General features: G+C 40.8%; 1 protein-coding gene across 7 annotated transcripts in view; it reads left to right on the top strand.

Annotated features, from left to right (window-relative positions):
- Positions 1–21,721, top strand: part of LOC122556221 (transcription factor Dp-2-like) — a 203,316-nt gene that overhangs the window by 115,671 nt on the left and 65,924 nt on the right. For all 7 annotated transcript variants that reach the window (XM_043702792.2, XM_043702794.2, XM_043702791.2 and 4 more), the window contains one exon: positions 13,764–13,867. In XM_043702792.2, coding sequence (XP_043558727.1) covers positions 13,764–13,867 — 104 coding nt within the window. Of the gene's footprint in view, positions 1–13,763; positions 13,868–21,721 lie in introns of those variants that run through there.

Genomic DNA, 21,721 nt, shown 5'->3' with positions numbered 1-21,721 from the left:
TGTTCCTGCCTTATCCCCATAACCCTTGATCCGACTATCTCTCAGAGCTCTATCCATCTCTTTCTTGAAAATATCCAGAGACTGGGCCTCCACTGCCTTCTGGGGCTGAGCATTACATAAATCCACTGCTCTCTGGGTGAAGAAGTTTCTCCTCAACTCTGTTCTAAAATAGCCTTATTTTTAAGCTGTGTCCTCTGGTTCTGGACTCCCCCATCAGCGGGAACATGCATCCTGCCTCCAGAGTGTCCAATCCATTAATAATTTTATACGTCTCATTAATAATTTCATAGTTCTAGTCTGTCCAATCTCTCTTCATCACGGAGAGTCTCCTGCCCAGCCAGCATCCTGGTAAATCCCTGTACCCTCGCCAATGCAATCACATTCCTCCTATAATGTGAATTCCAGAACTGCACACGATACTCTAGCAATGGCGTAACCAACCAGCATCACCTCCCTGCTCTTAAACTCTATGCCTCGGCTAATAAAGGCAAGTATACTATCTCTCTTTAACCACTTTATCCACCTGTCCACCTTAACAGACTGGTGTCCATGCACACCCACGTTCTTCTGATTCTCAGTGCTGTCCAGGGACCTACCTTTCAAGATGTCGTCCTTTGCCCTGTGCCCAAGTGCATCACCTCAATTTATTCAGATTGAATTCCATTTATTTGCCACTGATCAGCCCACTTGAATGGCCCATCTATCTCTTCTTGTCGTCTAAGAATATCCACCTCACTACTTATCACCCACCAGTTTTTGTATCATCTGCAAACTTATGATCAATCCCCCTACATTCAAGTCTAAATCAGTTTTGTAAACCTCAAACAGCAAGGGCCTCAGTGCTGATCCCTGTGTGATCCAACTGGACACAGACTTTCAGTCAGGAAAAACATCCCTCAACCGTCACCCTCTGCTTCATGTATCTGATTTATTAAATTTCCTTGGATTCTGTGGGCACTGCTTTCACTATCAGTCTCTCAGGCAGGACCTCATCATAAGCCTTTCTGAAGTCCAAGTAGACTACTTCCAAAAATATTACCCTCGTCTACACATCTGGTCACCTCTTCGAAAACATGCAACAAATTGGCCAGACATAATCTCTCTTTAACAAACCCATACTGATTGCTCTTTATTAATCTGTCCTTTTTCAAATGCAGATTAAATCTGATACCTCAGAATTGCTTCCAATAATTTTCCCACCACTGAGGTTAGTCTTACTGACCTGTAGTTTCCTGGTTTGTCCTTTGCTTCCTCCTTGAATAGCAGTACCACATTGGCTGTCTTCCAGTTCTCCAGTCCACTCTTCTGAATTCAGAGAGTGAAATAACTCCACAGAGGCCAGTATCCCACCACCAAGTCACCCTCTATTTACACATGAACAATTTTTTGACTTTAGAACTGCCTGTGCAGAGTCAGCTAACAGAGTATCAATATCTCTGACACTCCTGTTTATCAGCAGGGCTTCTGGTTAGACCAGGTTAACAGCCCCAGTCAGGGAACTCATATTCTATGAGGTCCAGCTGACTAATCCTGTTACAATCACTACAGAGAGAAACTGAAAATTTTTGCAAGAGCCCCTCCTATTTCCACCTTTGCCTCAATCAACAACCTGTGACACATGGAATTGGATTTCTCAGGTTCCGTTCTGCACGTTTGGAAATTTGATTTTGCTTTTGTGAGTAAATATAATAGATTTGATTGCATGTTAACTGTCCATTGTTAATTGAGTTCCAGAAATGGTTTTAGTATTAGACTTCCCTTTGAATCTGGAGTTTTTCATTTAAAAAATATTTTTCAGCTCTAGTTTTTGTCTTTGTTTCTCATCTCTTCCCCCCCCCCCCATTGTATTTTTGTTATGTCCTCCTTGCCCCCTTCTGTAAATTTCTGCTAGACGTTTAATTGAATTCTTAGTGATGTATTGAGGTGATAATTACTGCTTAAACAGACTGCCTGCCCCTAGAAAAAAATACTTTTTAGCCAAGAAATGACAAACTTATTCATTATGATAAAACAAATCACATAAGAATGTCAGAACAGGAATAGCCCATTCTCCCCCTCAAGCCTGTTCTGCTATTCCTGACTAATCTGTGTGCAAACTCCTATCCCTGTCTTTGACCCATATCCCTTAATACCTTTGCTTAACAAAAAAATTGCCTCTCAGTTTTAAAATAAATAACTATTCGAACATCAGCTGTATTTCTGGAAGAGAGTTCCAAACCTCTGCCATCCTTTGTGTGACATCGCTCCTGAACGACTATGCTGCCTTTGTTCTAGAATCACCAGTCAGTGGCAATCGTTTATCTATCCAGGCTTTTCTTAATAAATGATGGGAAATAAAATTATCTTAAGTGTTTGTTACTTGGCTTCAGTTTTCATCTCAGATGTATATGTTCTGCTAATTTATTTCACGCCATGTAGCATTTTAATAAATAGGTAAAAATTGGTTTGCAATCTGTGAGATTATTTCATCGTAATTGATTGCTTGCCCTGCATGATGATAGCACAGTTACTAGATGATTGGAGATCCCCTTAGCTTGGCATTTGATTCAGCCGAGGTCAGGAAAAAGAGAAATCTGTGCTAAATTTTCATAAGCAGCTTTATTTGTGGTCTGAATTTGCAGGATGCTACAGGAAAGGAACTATGTTTGAATCAGGAAATGCTACATCTAGTCCAAAGGCAATCAATCCAAGAATTGCATGGACTTGCAGCATCCCTGGAGATCAAAGGCAACCCGTAAAGCCTGCTGCTGGGAGCCAAATGAAGATGGTTTTCTGATGCTGCCTCACTCAATCTCAAAATGATTGGAGTGGGATTGGGTGGAGTTATGATTTTATCACAGTTCTCCAACTAGTCCAGCCAGAGTTTAAAGAGGAAGAATCAGAAGGCACAACTTGAATGGTGGGTGCCGAGATTGGGAAAAGCAACAGGGCTAGAGCTGGAGGAATAGAGTTCTGGAATTTTTTTAATATAGGAATAGAGGAGCCTGTAGACATAGAGAGGAGAAATGTCTTTGAAGAGATTTAAAAACAAAGCTGAACTTTTTAGATTTGTGAAACTTGAGGAGCAGGAACCAGCAAGTAACAGTTATTCCTCACAAGTACCAAACATTCACTGTATTTTCTTTATTCCTTGATGGGAAGTGGGTTTCACTGACTGGCTCAGCATTTATTGCCCACGTCCAGTTGCTCTTGATTTGAATGCAGTTCAGTGGTTGGCAGTTCTGCAGTGAGTAGCTCCCCTCTCTGCCAAAGCTTATCCCTGATAGAAAGCTTCACTTACCTGGCTGTGTGCAGCTCCAAAAAACACTCAAGAAGCTTAGTGTTATCCAGGACAGAGCAGCCTACTTGATTGGCACCACATCCATCACTTTAAACAATCAATCCCTGAACCATACTAGGCTGTCAAATGCCATACTAACTGCAAGGTGCACTGCAGCACAACGCTACATATTCTTCATCAGCATTTTCCAAACTTATGATCTCTGCAGTTGAAAAAGCCCAAGGGCAGGAATACACATGGATTATCACCACTTGTAAGTTCACCTCGAAATACTGTTTCAAATTGAATCACAATGGTGAAATGTACAGTTCACAGCAAGTGATTCGAATGTGGAATGAGAGTGTGGTGGAAACTAGTTTCATCATGGGTTTCAACAGGGAACTGGATAAACAGTTTACAGAGTAATAGAGAAAGGGTAGAGCTGTGTGACCAGCGGTTTTCCTTTTCTGCCAACCCTACCCCCACAGAGGCAGTATATCTTCAATGCACCGACCACATATTCAGGGCAACAGCTCGCCACCCCTTCTCAGTGGTAATTAAAAGATAGGCAGCTACCCTGAAGGTCATGGCACTACATGACATAAACCAATAAATAAAACAGTCAGAGCAAGCCTTGGTGAGAGTGTGATGCAGACTTGAGGATAGTAGCCTGCTCAGTCATTCTTTAAAATAGTTCATTCTGAAGGTAAGTACGTCAGGAATATGTTCTTGAACAATTGGGGTAAGACAGACCCCCAGTGTGAATACTCGGCAGAAGTGGATACTGCAGATGCTGGAGATTAGAGCCAAAATTAGAGTGCTGCCGGAAAAGCACAGCAGGTCAGGAGTGACCTCATTCCTGATGAAGGGTTTTGGCCCGAAACATCGATTTTCCTGCTCCTCGGATGCTGCCTGACTTGCTGTGCTTTTGGGCACCACTCTAACCTTGAACCCAATGTGAATACTTAGGGGGCTCCACAAGTAATGATGCATGGTCTGAAGAATAAGCCACTGCTGGAAGATGCTTTGACTACAATTGCAACCACTGGTGGAACCAAGCAACAGCATTCCCATGGGTATAAATTTTGTAGCTAAGGAGTGTGAAGAAGAAGGCGATGTTGGTAATGGAACAGCAGATGGGAACAAAGAGCAATAGCATTTTGTGTTGCCCAGCTGGATCTGATGATGGATGGCTAAACAGTTCACACATCAGGTACATTCAAGCCTGCAGCACTTGGACTCTGAAGAAGCAAAGATGGAGCCCACTCCAAGGGGATGGATAAGGATCAAAGACAGTAAATATTCTATTCTGGCAAAGGCCATCATAGTAGATCGAGAGCTATCTACTATGATTATCAAGTACATAGGAAGCTAAAGGCTAGGTAATTGACGGTCTGAAAAGAGGTGAAGATTGTGATTCGAGGTGTTTTTGTGTATGATTGAAACCATGTCATTGGTAGCAGTGGGAAAAGTCCCCACAACACCCATGAAAATTCACTCGTTGGGACAATCAAAGAAAAGTTGATGCCAGAAGTTGATTGGAAGGGCCCTTTCCTTTATTTGCTGCTGATTAAATCCAGTAATGCACCTACCAGCAGCAAATATGGGAAAGAACTGGCCTCTGGTTGTAGGAACAGCAAGCAGTTCGAGAAGTGAGTCACTGGGGGATTGCCTTCTGGGATGAGGGAGCCAGCTGATGTTGTGCCAAGGGAAGGTAAGGGGACAAGAGCAGGCAACTGGCTGCGGTCTTGGATCAGCAGCTACTTTGCCAGGGCTGGGAGCAACTCTCTTGCCAAGACTGGGAGCTGAGGAAAGCTGAAAAACTGAGGGACTGTATGTGATGAGAACAATAAAACTGCAGAGAAGAGAGAGCAGTTTCAAACTTGTTAATGAAGGAGCCCTCCGCTAACCAGGAGCTAACCTGGAAAATTTGAAATCACTGAGTTATGAATCACTTGTAAATTAATGTGAAATCCGCAGCTGAAGGCTGTATAGGTGTTGGAGCTACCATGTGGGGAAAAATATAGTCTGTGCTATTGAAGTGAACACTGTCAATTGTTCATTAAAATCTGAGATTGAAATCTAAAATACATTAAACCAAAGCTAGTAACTACCTGGTTAAAGTATTCCTACTTTGTGAATATGTATTGGAAATACATCTGATATGATCTCACTAAAGGTGTGTTTAAGATGCGTTTTTTGTGTGTGAAATGTGTATCATTGTGTGTATGTGTACTCTGAAGTAACCCTGTTGCTAACTTATGCCACTTTTGTACCGATTTTAATACGGTGGTATCTAGGAAATTAATGCTTTCCTTATGTGTTGTGGTTTTGATAACTTTTGAGAATATTGAATGCTTCTAATTCTGATTTTGTGGGATTCCACATAACTCCATATATTAGCACAAATACCAAAGCATATGACTGTAACATCTAAACCAAGAGGCCTTGGCCAAGTCCTGCCTGCTCCAGGCACGTGTAATGGCATCTCTGAACAGATCAATTAAAAAACAAAAATTGCTGAGTTAGTGTGAATGAAGATCTCCAAGGGAGCCCTTGAGGGAGGGGGGGTACAATATTTTATGCCCTGGTTAATTGAATATATGAGATAACAAGTTTATGGGAGTGCCTTAGAAAGGGTCTCAGAAGAAACATTGAATCTATAAAACAAAGCAGAGTAGAAAGTACAAATGCAGCTACTGACTTGTCGAATTGTTATCAGTTATTGAGAGAGAGTTCTGTTCCTTCTCGAGTGCCATGTTGAGCTTTCTCTGGAAGCAAGTGAAGTCCCCTATGATCTGGGACTTATATAGGTCTTCAGACATTTTGAATGACCTACACATCGGCATCTGGACCTGTGTATAAAGTTGCTGTTTCCTGCAGGCTTTTTAGTTCAATCTCTGACAGATTAGAGAGGGAAAGCAGCATGATTTGTTCATTATGCGTTCACATACTCACCTGCATTGCATGGGAACAAAGTCTAATCTGTCTCGTCCCAATCTTAAGCTATAACAGTACCTTGCGGTTGCAGATAGATATCACTGAGCATGATCTTGTGTTGTATCAATGTCAAAAGACCTTCCACAAAGCATTGGTTCAGTTTTTGTCGGGTTAATGTTTGTGTTTGTTGCTTTTCAGTTCAAACTTATTCATTTCCTGAGTTGGTTCAAATTCTTTTGTCCTACAACATGTGTAAGCTACAAACATCAGAATATTAATATATTCCCAACGCTGGGAGGCCTGGCATTGTTTTAAGATTAGGCGATGCCCTTTGTGGACACACATGAGACTTTATTTTAGATTGTGAGGTTTTGGAACTCTGCCTCAACAGAAGGTTGTGGGTCATTGAAAATTTTAAGACCGAGCTGGATAGATTCTTAGTTAATATCTGGAGTCTGATATGACTTCTTTTTTTTCAGAACCCTGAACTTCTGAAGAATCAAAATATTAACTCTCTTTCTCTCCACAGACACCACCAGATCTGCTGAGTTTCTCCAGCATTCTCTGTGCTTGTTTCAGATCTGCAGTATTTATCTTTTATTTGCATGGATAGATTTTTGTTAGGCTGGGGAATCCAGAGTTATCAGGCTGTAGATAGCAATGTGGAATTTGAAACTCAAATATTTGTGCAACAATCTTACTTAATCTCAGGCACACTCCAGGAGCCAACTAGTCTATTTCTTCTCCTGTTTTGATGTGGAGGTGCTGGTGTTAGACTGGGTTGAACAAAGTCAGAAGTCACGTCACCTGACAAAGGAGCAGCGCTCCAAAAGCTTGTGATTTCAAATAAACCTATTGGACTATAACCTGGTGTCATGTGACTTCTGACTGTCTCCTATTTTATATTGGAAACATTTTTGGAACTGTCAGTCTACACCAATTGGTACCAACTGTTGAACACTTAAGAAAGCGCCATCATACAACCTTATCCCCTGAAGACAAACTTGAGCTAATTAAAAATATGTCTGCAAGTAACAGGAAAGAAAAATATTTTTAAGGCCATATGGTAACACCATTAGTCAAACAAATGCAACCAAAACAACCATATGGTGAACAAGTAAAGAAGGCAGTGCCAACAGACTGTTAGCATATGGTCCAGACATCAGAGGGTGACCACAACTGGACTGTGGTGAAAAGACCTGGCACACCCTTTGGTGCTGGTACATTTGAGTGCATCAAAACTAACTTAAGTAGTTGGATCAGCATGTCTGCATCACCATCTACCAAAGGCTTTTTGTTTTAAAAATTATTTTGGGAAATCTATTTCAGAATGAACTGAGCTTTGATGTACATGTGGAAGGGAAGGAAAAGGGGTCATTTAGATTAAAATGCATTTCCCTTTGAGAGCCCAGTAACATGGAGGAATGTTCCATTGTTGAAGTGTTCAACAGCTGGACAGCAGCTACATTGTGAACTTGCTGTTCGCTGATTGTATTAATTCTCCCATTTCCTCAGGAACGATGGTTGGACGTTTCCAGGGAATACTGGAAAATGTGAGCAGATTTCTTCATTCCCCACACTTCCATATTAATAAAGATGATCTCTTCAGTGGCAACAAGTGACCTCATTGAAAGCTAATTATTTTCATTGATCTAAAATGTGAAATAAAGTGCACTGCACTGGGTGGCAGCAGAAGGTCACCTAAGATATTGTGTATGTTTAACTTCAAGACCCTTTCAAGTGACCGGGATCATGGTTAAAACTATCCCGACTGCAGAAGCTTCATTATTAACATACTGATGGATAATGCCAGAGGCATTTCTGCAATTTTTCTGGAATTTCATTTCAATTTCAATTAATGGCACTATTTGCTTCAAATATTCTGAATGAAAGGGGCACTGTCAGGGGTCTGTTTAACTACCTAAGAATGAGATGTTCAAAAATATTAAATAAGTGTTTGTCCTATTGATCCTTGAGTTGAGATAATTTGGCATAAATATTTACAATTCTTTGTTTCTTTTAAAAATTTCTATAGTATGGCATGATAACTTTCAGGTGAGCTAATTGAGCTCTTCAAAATCTCAGTCCATTAGCATATAAACTTGAAGGAAAGGCAGCTCCATCGACATCTCCTGGGACTGGTTTTAAAGTCCCATGTTCCTGCTTTTTCCTTACAAAGAAAAGGAATAATGGCTTTTGTATATTATATTGTGCAGGTTCTTTCTTGCCTTCTGAAACATTTTTGTAAACATTATTTGTAAAGTGATCAGAAGCATTCTGCCTTTGCCCCAGGTCATTTGCAAGCATCACTGTTCTTTTATTGAACAGGAATGTGAGCACTTGTCAGGATTTTCATTTACATAAATCCTTGGACTGCCTGTCTGAAAGTGTGTTGATGTGCCTCACTGAAATGTGTTATTTTTAAAATTTAGTAGTAGGTTTAATTCATTACTGTGAGCAAAATGATAGCTTTAATTCTGTACAACAGCTAAAGTGTCATAACTTGTGAATCAAGCTGAAAAGCTATCAAATTTGAGTCGCTTTGGGAGAAACCTGCAATTAACCTGAGAGAGAAATATATATATACTGTTTTCATTCCTGATGCCCCAAGGTGTTTATTCATGTGGTGACATAGTTCCCTGGACTGCAGGGAGTATACACAAATGGTCATTACTCTAATGTCACAGACACGGAAGATGCAGAAGGCCTCCTTGTGGGCCTTCTCCTGGGCCTGACCAAAATGGCCATTAATCCAAGCCTTTGCGGCCTTCTGGACTTGTATATCAGGTTCAACAATTCTAGGGCTTGAGGCCAAGTCCTTACCTCAGCCCCCACACACCAGGCCTTGTCATCCGTCACGTGGGCTGCTACTACATACAATCCATTGTCAGCAACTGATAACCCCTCCATTTGCAGCTATATATTGCTCCCAGACTGACTTTTAACCACTTCTTTGTCTGACCCAAGTATTTCTTTCTCTCTCTCTGTCTCTCTCTCTCTGTCTCTCTCTCTCTGTCTCTCTCTCTCTGTCTCTCTGTCTGTCTCTCTCTCTCTCTCTCTGTCTCTCTCTCTCTCTCTGTCTCTCTCTCTCTCTCTCTCTCTCTGTCTCTCTCTCTCTCTCTCTGTCTCTCTCTGTCTCTGTCTCTGTCTCTCTCTCTCTTGGCACTAACTCCAATTATTTACTCTTCCACCACCCTTCACCCCATCTTCTGCATACTAACTTTTTCCTAGCTATTGGCCGTCCTGAGGAAGGGTGTCTCTCTCCACAGATGCTGCCAGACCTGCTGAGTTTTTCCAGTAATTTATGATTGTGTTTTTATTTTTGTTTCTCATTTCCAGCATCCACAGTTTTTTTTTGGCCATTAATCAGTCCAGACTGTGAACTGTGGAGAGGTTCATTAGTACCTGACTGTCTACCCTCTTCCACGGTTACATCCATGCTTGAGTGTCCATTGTGAGGGCGCATGCAGTATCCACTGGCACAGGAAAAGCCTTTAGTGACAGATGGGCATTGCAGGGCCTGGGGTACATTATCCTGGACAATGTTATTTTGGTTTGCTAAGTTTCCATTCTGTAAGGTTATATTAACCACATGTTGCTTCTGTCACTACAGTGGCCCAGTAGGAGCTATTTTACCAGTTAAAGTTTGTTATTTTAAGCGTTGTAGCTATGGTTGTATTCAGCTACTGAAGGGAATCATAGCTAAGTTTAACCCTAAGCCAACCAAGCTCATGCACATGTCCATTACATTTGAGGGGTAATTTTTGCTAAATACTGAACAAGAGAGAGTGAGAGCTGCCATCGATTTTAGTATTTTGTCTTCCTGACTGAAATTAATTAACAATTCGTTGACCAAAAATGAAACCTGGCATCTTGTTACCTGCATAGCTTCATTGAACTTTGCCTTTAACAATTCAGTCCATTAGGAGAGGTGGCAAACGGTGTTTCCATCAGAAGTAGCAGCTGCACTAACACATGCTCTGCCCTTGAAGAATTCTCTTCTATATTGCAATATCTTAAAGTTATTTACTTTTGTAAATAATCGTATGCCACAGTCTCTGAAATTACTTCAATTATCATCAGTTCCAGCTCCACTTAGAGGTAAAACATTCATTTATTGGTTCTTGACTATATTGCACAGTTTGTGTTCCTTGCATGCTTGACCATCTTAAAACAAGTTCAATGGGTACAGAATCATGTGCTGAGAAAATTGACTGAGAGTCTTCTGGAGACTTGATGTTTGAGCACACATCAGACAGCACAGTCCAAAAAGATGCTTTGTTTCAGGAGTTCGAGCTAAATTAGTTCAAAAGCGTGCATTCTAAAGCCATTTACTTCATCAGATCAAAGAAACCATTGCATATGAGAAATAATTAACCTAAAGGTCTGTTTGTGAACATCCCAGACTTTGTCATGGAGTTGGATGGGATGTTGGAAGATCCTCTGATTTCAGTTTATCTGGATGTTTAGTGAGAGTTCAGTTGCAGCTTGTTTTGGTGTGTGGTGCAGGTCACTGAGACAGGATAGCACAGTAAATTACTGATCGTTAGGCCGACATTGAAAGCAGCGAAAAAGCTATCTTCATCCTTTGGTGCATGGAATGCAGGTCGGTAATCTCAGTTTGGCTTACTTCAGGAAAAATTAGTTGAAAGAATGCCTAGCTTGAGGCTTGTGGAAAAAATTGACAGTGGTCCCCTCACCCTAACCTTAACCCTATCTCAGAATATTGTAGCAGCAGAAAGCAATCAACAGATTAATTTGGAAGGTTTGCGAAAGTGATCAGAATGATGGACTAAGGCATCCATCATTATGAATGAATATGTGAAAGTTTACCTCTGAGAATAGATGGGACTAGAGGTCTAATTCTAGAGTGAACTGTACTATAAGTAGAAGAGGCTTGGGCAAAGTTGATGAGCAGAGAGACCTGGGAGTACTCAGATGCATGAGTAGGTGGGGAGCAGAGGGATACAGATGCTTAGGAATTGGCCGATAGGTTTAGATAGAGGATCTGGATTGGCACAGGCTGGGCTGGAAATTTTCTTTGTTCTTTGTAAAGATCATAAAATAATTTCAGGGATATACCTTTGGGTGATCTTTGCAAAAGTAAATAACTTTAAGATGTTGTAACATGAAACAATTTTTTGGGAAGGGTTGGAAATAAGTAACATTAATGGCACAGTGTTAACTTAATCCTATTTGCTTTAATTAATTGATTCTATAGACAGTAAAGTTTGTGTTCTGTTTAAAAAGAAATGTGAAATCGTTGTCATTCTGTTGATGAAATTTCTGGGTGTTCCGATTGCTGTTTATAGGCTAAATGGCCTTTAACTAGAGCCTAACCTTTGAATCCAATCCTGCCAGATTTAGAAATAGGGTTCAGTAATGGTTGTTACGTCAGAACCATTAAGTTGAATTAATGCTTCTAGCTCATTTTATTTTATGTCTTTCGGTATCTGTGTACGAAACTCTTACTAAGTAACTGTCCCAATCTTGCTGATCCTTTTCCTCAAATGTTTCGACTATCTCGATGACATCTCCCCTCTGGATTTGAGGTGACCCATTCAGTAAATGTGACATTAATTGATCAGCTGGAGGGGTATTGATTGTCATCATTTAGCAGGAGGTTTTGACTCAGTCACCAATGTCTCCTTTTGCAGTCATGGGGCAGTGGGCAACAATAAAATAACTCAACCAGAGGGAGAAATTAAAGCACAAACTTCTTAAAATGTGTACATCAGCAAATCTATGCCATAAAACTATAAATGCTGGAATTTTCACATAAAATCAAATTATGCCAAGAAAGGCTCTTTTAATGATTCCAATGCCCTGCCAAGATTATTCAACAAGGTCACCAGCTCTTCACCTTAATGCACCTGCCATCCTTTTTTTTTGCTTTGGAGTTAATGATAACTGAATTTGACTAGCCAAACTACCAAATACCTTACAAGAGTGTCAGCCTCCAGATTGGGTTTTCATCACCTGTGAGTGAATGAATTAAACCTTTCTTACCAATGATTACAGAAGTTAGTTAACAGTCTTGAACTGATAGTTGTTTATTAACCTCAGAATAATAGTCAGCACGGCGCAAGTTTAAGCATTGAGTTTACAACTGATTAATAGATATGGTTAAGCAAAACAGAAAGTGCTGGAGACTTTGTTGCTGTTATTTTTGTTGGTCTGGTTGATTACCAAACTCTCTTTGTGATTTGATTTGTCAATGTCATATAATTCTGCATTTAACTGCTGGATAGCTATAAAATTACAGTGGACTTTGATATGCATTGGTGAAATTAATTTAGGTTTAGGCCCCTCAGCTGATTGACAACCTAACAGCAGTAGCCATTAGTCTGTGGGATTGGTTAAAGCCTATATATTTTATTGGCATAAGTTCCAAAATTTATACGGTTGCCACTTTTTATGAGCTGATGCAGATGTTTACTTTTCCTTTCCTTGGATGGATCCTGAAAAATACCAGTGATGAACATTAGTCTGTAGAGGAGCTCTGTGTGTGCTGGTAGCTGAACCTGGCTTAAATTTCATCAGTTTTGATTTCAAGGATATTTATACATTTAAGTGACACACACAGACCTGCTTGTACCTGGCTGGATAAGGTAAAACAGTGCCACCTTTCTGTTGAGAGTGGACTTTGTGATTTATAGAGGCACAGAACTCTTGAACCTTCTCCTAAAAAGGCCACTGCAAGAAATTCTAAAAGTGCCTCAAATGAAACTTAACAACTGAGAGCCATAGAATGAGGTGTGGGATCACAAACACTGGGCTTCCACAATACTTTAAAGAGAAAATCCATAAATAATTACATGTTTAAGCCTCTGTTCTAATATGTGCTACTTAGATTGGTTTCATAGAGGTGAGACTTTCTTGTACCAGTCACTAATTCACATAGACCCTTCACGGCCACCAAATAAATACAGCATTGGCACTAGATGGTGGCTGGTCATTACCTTGTACTGTAGTTGCTCAGCTAAAAGATAAATTGATGCCCACAGGCTCAAATGAGGTGGGGCATCTTTAGAACATAGAACATCACAGCGCAGTACAGGCCCTTCGGCCCTCGATGTTGCGCCGAACTGTGAAACCAATCTGAAGCTCGTCTAATGTACACTATAGATCACAGAAAATAGTTTCCTATAAAGAATCAATGGACCTGTTTTCAATTCTTTGCAAGGAATGTTTTCCTTGTAAAAGTCTTCACAGTTTAATTAGCAACAATCCTTTCCCTCCTTAATATTCAGTCTGATTATTAACTTTACTTTGAATTCTCATTTAAGACAATTATAGCATGCGTTGGGTTTTTTTAATGAGAAAAACAGGTCAATGTTTTGCATTGTAAACCAGTCAGAAATGAAAGCTAAAACCCTGTGAAGCATCCAGCATTTTTTGGTTTAATTCTAGCATGTGATATAGTCCTACCACAGGTAAAGTACATCAAAAGTTGTCGATAGAAGAAGAGAGATTTGATGTGTATCTTAGATAGATTATCAAGAATCTGTTAAAGCCATTGGTGATTGACTAATACATTTTTGGTTTGGTCATTTGTTTCCAGATAGTATATCCATGGTTGCAGCATCAGTTTCCAACATTGTTTCTCAAACCAAGATCTTACCTAAAACCTTAGGCCTAGCAAACGTGAATGTTGCACCCCAAATGGTAAGTATGGTACATTTTCACCATTCAGTTGCTTTGTAACTAACATCGACTGTCTATGAGTTAGTGATGATTGCAGTATAAAATGTTCGTATGTTCAAGACTACTGCAATGTATAATCTTTAAAGGTTCAGAAAAGAACTGAAAACTGGCACAAGATTAATGAAGTATATACCAATTCTAAAGGAACCGGACCTGGCTAAGCAAAGCAGTGAGCTAGAAGAATGCAGGTTTGCTGGCTCATGGTGACCTGGTCAGAAGTCACACAACACCAGGTCATAGTCCAGCAGGTTTATTTAGAAAAACTGGCTTTCAGAGAGCTACTTCTTCGTCAGGTCACCTGATGAGAAAGCAGCGCTCCAAAAGCTTGTGATTATAACCTGGTATTGTGCAACTTCTGACTTTGACCACCCCAGTCTAATACCATTACCTGCACATCATGATGACCTGCACAAGGTATCTGTTTGACAGAAAGAAAGTGAAGACAGCGCAGAGGATCACAGGGGAGAAACAATAAAATGCATTTCAGTGACTTGGAAATTTAGATTGCCTTTTTTTTTTGAGTGTTTTATCTAGGTTGAACAGCTTTGCAGTGACCTGTTATGTTTGAAACACTGTGCTTTTATTGTAAGTGCACATTTGGAACATTATACAGCACTGTTGGTGCGAGGTGAGTGAACTACCTTGAAAAGTTTTCCTTTTGATGAATGTAGATCTTGAAGACCAAAATGTTCAGTACAGGTGGAATCTCTGATTCCAGCCGTGGACTAATAGACTGAGCATTATCTCCCGTCTCCTAAGATTATGACAGGTTTTGATAAGGTAGGTAGAGGAAGACTGCTCCCATGAGCTGATGGTGCAAGGACTCAAGTACCAAACTTTGGGTGTGAAGGATTGCAAGGGAATGTGAAGAGCATTTTGTTTACTTAGTGAGTAGCAATGACCCATAGCTTCCTGACAGAGGAAAAAGAGATGATGAGGGATTTCAAAAGCAATTTGGATGGGCATTTAAGGGAAACAAATTTGCAGGACAACACGGGTGAGAGTGCAGTGGAATGGGATGGACTTGATTGCTTTAAAGAGAGCTGGCATGGAGTAAATGGGCCAAGTGGCTGTATGACTTTGACCCTTATCCCACAAGTTGAATTCTTAATGTGAGTCAAGGAGAAAATGGCATTTTATCAAACCTGGGTTCAATTCTATCCTTATATGCTAATGGAAACAAGTTGGCTCATGTTCATGGGTCACAGAGCTAACAGAAACTAACAATTTATAACTCAAAGCGTGGATCCAGAAATATTTCAACCAAATCCAAAAAATGTAGAATTTTTCAAAATAGTTAACAAGTAAAGGAGCTTTGTAAAGCAAATTAAAGGTCAGTATAGAACAAAATGCAGTTTTCTATGCTGCTAACTTCTCGTGGATACAATTTTTTTTAATCCTATGTATCTTCTTGTTTGTTTCTTAATCTTTAGAACAATGCAGGCAAATTATCTCACCCAACTGCACTATCCTTCTCAGGATCACCGCATTTCTATACTTGCCCTGTTTTAATATGTTAAACAAATTTTTAAGAGTTACCAGGCAATATCTGTGATACAGTAAAGTCATTCATTGCTTTTGACTAAAAGACCTGATGTTTAAAACTTATATTTAGCTGCTCAGAACATTTTTATATATAGTTGCTCTCACAGAATCGACAGCATGAAGAGACAAGAAAGAGAAACAAGTAGCAACTTTGAATAAGAAATAGGTTATAGAAAAACTAAACACCATAAATAACATTTCATTAATTTGGAAAGGAAAAAGCAACAACTGCAATAATTTTAATTTCTTTTTAAAATAATTCAGTTAATGTTGTCTTAAATTGTTTATTTTCATGGTTAATTTTTTCTAAGACTGCAGCACGGCTGGCTAACATTTGAATAGTTTTCCTGTTTATAATATTGGTCTCCATATCTGTGCCACACTTGAGATGAGAACGTTGCTGAGCTTGAGTTCCAAGAAATGGGACTTCAATAACTGCAAACTCTATCGTTACCAGTGAGGTTGAGGAAGAGGATGTTTGGCAGATAGATAAATAGAGGACTGGAGGGTACAGGAGAGGGTTTAAGGTAGGGCATGGTTACACAGGTAGCGTGGATGAGGTCATGGAGTGAGGAAGCATGCAGAGCCTTGATGGATGCCAGATTGATTATTTGGAAGATCAAAGTTGAGTCATAGAGATGTACAGTATGGAAACAGACCCTTCGGTCCGACTTGACCATGCTGACCAGATATCCTAAATAAATTTAGTTCCATTTTCTAGCATTTGGCCCATATCCCTCTAAACCCTTCCTGTTCAGATACCCATCCCAGATGCCTTTTATATGTTGTAATTGTACCAGCCTCCACCACTTCCTCTGGCAGCTCATTCCACACACGCACCACCCTCTGCATGAAAAAGATTGCCCCTTAGGTCCCTTTTAAATCTTTCTCCTCTCACCTTAAACCTATGCCCTCTGGTTCTGGACACCCCCACCCCAGGGAAAAGACCTTGGCTGTTCACCCTATCCATGTTCAGATGAAGAAATTCAGGGCTGTCTGAGTGCTCATTCCTGATGAAGGGCTTATGCCCGAAACATCAATTCTCTTGCTTGACCTGCAGTGCTTTTCCAGCACCACACTCTAAACTCTGATTTCCAGAATCTGCAGTCCTCGCTTTCTCCTTTATTATTGGAGACATCAAGTATTGGGAGTGATGAAAGCAGTCTACGGTTAGTTTGCATGTAGGAGCTCACCTTGTGAGCCTCACCTCACCTCATGGAGAGGAGTGTGCAGTAGGTCAGTGTCACTGTGAAGCAAACAGAAAGAAGTGGACCTGAAAGAGAAGGTCAACAGCAGGAGATAAAAACCAGTGGCACACAATCCCTTCATCCTTTTCCTTCCTGTCAGTGCCAGAGTGTGATGGTCCAGGAAAGCAGGGAGATGATTGGTGGGTATTTCTATATCCCTTTAGATTGGTCAAGCAAGTGATATCAGAAGACGTCATTATAGTTGAAGGGTACAGTTAGGAAATTCACTTTTAAAATATTTAATATCCAAATTAATTTAACAGAGTAGAGATGGCTGTGCTGGTGATGTGTTGCATTTAATATTTGGGAGCTGGTGGAGCTGAGTGCACACTGGCCACGTCTGGAGCAGTTGTTAGCTGCTCAAAGAACTTCAGCTCAGAGTTGAAGAGCTAGAGTCCGAGCTGCGACCATCAGCTTGCCTGCCTTCAGTCCCATTTGTTTGTCAACGCTTCATCCAGAGACTGTGGGACAGCTCTCTCTTTGCCTTGTGTTGGTGCCACTGTCCCATGGATTGGAGCCCAATTCTCTAACTCCAGTCTTTTAAGCCATGTACTTACCCCTCTGATCTCATTTACTGTAAATTAGTTCCCATATGACTTTGTCAATAATCTTGAGATTACTACCTTTGTGGTTTTGTATTGAAATTTAACCCAAGCTGCTTGCAATCCCTCAGCAGAATCTTTCTCCTGCTTCATGGGCTATGACAACTGGATCCTTTCCCTCTCTCTCCAAGTTCCTCTCCAGCCCAGAAGAGGACTTGTCCTCAACTTTGGCATCAGATGGGCAACATATCCTTCAGGACTCTGTCTTTGCTGCAGAGAAATTTTATGATCTCCTCACTTTGTTAGCCCCGTTACTCATATATTTCTCTTCTTTCCCAACCTATTTGAATGGTGCTCAAGATCACAGTGCTTTGGTCAGTTCATTCATCTTCCCACAGAGGTTGTTCTCATCCACACTTGGTGCAATAACCTTGTGCCTGTTGGACAAGGCCACTGGCTGTGACTCCTACATGGATAAATTCTGGACCCCAATAGCTGCCTCAATGCATGGTCACGCCCTCCCGCCTCACCGTGGACCATATAATTAATCCCGGGGTGTGACTGTCTCCTGAAAAAAAAATAACCATGTAACTCCTCTCTCTCTTTGTAATGCAGTGTCTGCAGCTCGGACTCGAGCTCCTCAGCTCTGAGCTGAGGATCCTTGAGCAGCTAACGCTAGCTGTAGTTGTGGTTAGTGTGGATTCCACTGGCACCCACCACCATCTCCATATTACAAATGCAACATGAGATGAGTTTCAATGTGAGGTGAAGCACTGATAGAAAAAACATCGAAAGACAACATAAAATAGGGGGTGCAATTCTAACAGGGGGTGCAGGTGTAGAAGGACCTGGGTGTATATGTGCACAGATCATTGAAGGTGGCAGGAGAGCAGTTAATAAAGCATACAGTTTCCTCAGCTTTATAAATAAAGGCACAGACCACAAGAACAGGAAGGTGATGTTGAATTTGTACAAGACACTTGTTAGACCTCAGCTGGAGTATTGTGGGTGCCACATTTATAGCAAATATGTGAATGCATTAGAGAGAGTTCAGAAGCAATTTACAAGAATGGTTCCAGGAGTGAGAAACTTCAATGATGACGCGGATTGAAGTAGTTGGGAATGTTCTCCTTGGAGAGAAGAAGGATGAGAGGAAATTTGACAGGGATTTTCAAAATCAAGAGTGATTGGATTGAGTGAATAGGAAAGAGCTGCTGTGGTTCAAAAGAATGAAGAACAAGAGGGCACATCTTCAAAGTGATATGGAAAAAACAACGAACATATTGTGAGAAAAGTCTTTTTCACACGGCGAGTAGTTAGGGTATGGAATGCACTGCCTGGAAATATGGTGAGGGTAGATTCAATTGTGGCATTTAAGAGAGCTTTGGATTTTTTTTGGATAGAAATTGTGTGCAAGGATGTTTGGAAAAGGCAGGAGATTGGCATGAGGTAATGATCCCCATTTGAAGATCCACTGCAGGCATGACCGGCCAGATGATCCTCTGCACTGTAATAATAATTCTTTTATTTATTCATCGACAGACATTACATGCAAATATGCTTTTATTTTAAAAATTCCTCCAGGGTGTATAGATATACAATAGCAGATGTATGTCTCCAGTTTGACTGCCTACACCCTGCAGGTTAAGTCCAGATCCAGTAAGTCCTCACGTAACATTTTATAAGACCATAAGACACAGGAGCAGAAGTTAGGCCATTCAGTCCATCAAGTCCGCTCTGCCATTCAATCATGACTTATAAGGTTCTCAAGCTCATTCTCCTGCTTTCTCTCCATAACCCTTAATAATGAAAAACCTATCTATCTCCGTCTTAAAAATACTCAATGCCCTGGCCTCTACAACCTTCTGTGGCAGTGAATTCCAGAGATTCCCCACTCTCTGGCTGAAGAAGTTTCCCCTCATCTCCAGTCTAAAAGGGCCTTCCCTTTACTCTAAGGCTGTGCCCTCGGGTCCTAGACTCTCCTACCAATGGAAACATCTTCCCAACATCCAGTCTCTCCAGGCCAGTTCCTCATCTGTTAAGCTTTTCATTCCTGGGACCATTCTCGTGAACCTCCTCTGGACACACTCCAGGGCAGGTATATCCTTCCTGAGATATGGGGCCCAAAACTGTGCACAATACTCTAAATGTGGTCTGACCAGAGCCTTTTAGAGCCTCAGAAGTAAATTCCTGCTCCTATATTCAAGTCCTCTCAAAATACAAGCCATCATTGCATTTGCTTTCCTATTTACTGGCTCAACCTGCAAGTTTACTTTGAGAGAATCCTCCAGTAGAACTCCCAAGTCTCTTTGCACTTCAGACTTCTGAATTTTCTCCCCATTTAAAAAATAGTCCATGCCTTTATTCTTCTTATCAAAGTGCATGACCTCGCACTTTCCCACATTGTACTCCATCTGCCACTTCTTTGCCCACTCTCCTAACCTGTCCAAATCTTTCTCCAGTCTCCCCAACCCCCAAATGCTACCTGATCCTCTACCTACTTTTATATCATCTGCAAGTTTAGCCAGAATGTCCTCAGTTTCTTCATCTGGATTGTTAATGTATAAAGTGAAAAGTTGTGGTCCCAACTCTGAGACTTGCAGAACACCACTTGTCGCCAGCTGCCATCCTGAGAAGGACCCTTTTATCCCCACTCTCTGTTTTCTGCCAGACAGCCAAGATTCTATCCATGCTAGTATCTTGCCTCTGACATCATGGGCCCTTATCTTACTCAGTAGCCTCCTGTGCGGCACCTTGTCAAAGGCCTTCTTGAAGTCCAGGTAGATAACATCCATTGGCTCTCCTTGATCTAACCTGCTTGTTACTTTCTCAAAGAATTCTAGCAGATTTGTCAGGCATGATCTCCCCTTGATGAAACTGTGCTGACTTTGATCTATTTTATTATACGCTTCCAAATATTCAGAAATCTCATCCTTCACAGTGGATTGCAAATCTTACTCACAACCAAGGTTAGACTAATCGGTCTGTAGTTTTACATCTTTTGCCTTACTCCATTTTTAAACAGCGGTGTCATGTTAGCGATTTTCCAGTCCTCTGGGACTCTTCCTGATTCTAGCGATTCCTGAAAGATCACCACTATCTCTTCAGCTATCTCCTGTAGAATTCTGGGGTGTAATCCATTTGGTCCAGCTGATATATCCACCTTCAGGCCATTCAGTTTTTCTAGCACCTTCTCCACTATACTCACCTCTGCCTCTGACTCTCTTGAATTTTTGGAATATTACTCATGTCTTCCTCCGTGAAGACTGACATGAAGTAATCATTCAGTTCCTCTGCCACTTCCTTGTTCACTACTGCTATGTGTCCAGCATCATTTTCCAGCAGTCTAATATCCACTTTTGCCTCTCTTTTGCCCTTTATATATTTAAAGGAACTCTTACAGTCGTCGTTGATATTATTGGTTAGCTTACCCTCATATTTAATCTTCTCCCATATTATTTCTTCATTTTTATTGCCCTCTGTTGTTCTATGTAAGCTTCCCAATCCTCTGGTTTCCCACTGCCCTTTGCCACATTATATGTTTTCTCTTTTGCTTTTATGCTATCCCTGAGTTCCCTAGATAGCCATGTTTGCCTCATCTTCCCTGTACCACGCTGCTTCTTCCTCGGGATGAATCTCTGCTGTGTCTCCTGAATTATCCCAGAAATTCCTGCCGTTGCTGTTCCATTGTCTTTCCTGCTAGGCTCCTCTCCCAGTCATTTCTTACCAAAATGCAATTCCATGCATTTAACCAAATTGAACTTCATTTGCCACTCTTCAGCCAATCGACCCAGTTGATCGAGATCTCTTGGTAATTGTAGATAACCTTCTTCACTGTCCACTATGCCATGGATCTTGGTGTCATCCGCAAACTTACTACCCACGCTTTTGAAATTTTCGTCTAAATCTCCGTCTTGCTCAAACCCTCCTATCTCTGCAACATCCTTGTAAATCTTCTCTTCTTGCTTCCTGCCCTGGCTCCTAAGTTTACCTCCATCGAGCAACAAGAGATGAGAACTCGGGAAAATTACCATCACCAGAGACATGGTAGCAAGTAAATTGTTGGAACAGCAGGCTGCCAGATGTCCAGATTTTGATGCATTGGTTTTAATTTTTCAAAACTCCCTTGATTCAGGCAAGGCCTGGAAGATAAAGAATATAACTCCTTTATTCAAAAACAAGGAAACTACAGGCCACTTATTTAAACAATTGTTACAGGCAACATGTTAGAAATAATTATGAAAGAGGATATCTGGACGGGTTGGACTGAAGGGTCTGTTTCCATGCTGTACATCTCTATGACTCTTAAGTTATAGCAGAGTATTTGGAAAAGTTTCAAGTGATCTTGATCAGATGGGCCAATAGGCTGAGAAGTGGCAGATGGAGTTTAATTTAGATAAATGTGAGGTGCTGCATTTTGGGAAAGCAAATCTTAGCAGGACTTACAGACTTAATGATAAGGTCCTAGGGAGTGTTGCTGA

The sequence above is a fragment of the Chiloscyllium plagiosum genome, unplaced genomic scaffold (assembly GCF_037043375.1).
Source record: "Chiloscyllium plagiosum isolate Xiang-an unplaced genomic scaffold, Cpla_swu_hap1 HiC_scaffold_13, whole genome shotgun sequence".
Taxonomy (NCBI): Eukaryota; Metazoa; Chordata; class Chondrichthyes; order Orectolobiformes; family Hemiscylliidae; genus Chiloscyllium; species Chiloscyllium plagiosum.
The sequence above is the reverse complement of the archived record's forward strand: the minus strand, read 5'-3'. Positions and strand labels throughout refer to the sequence as shown.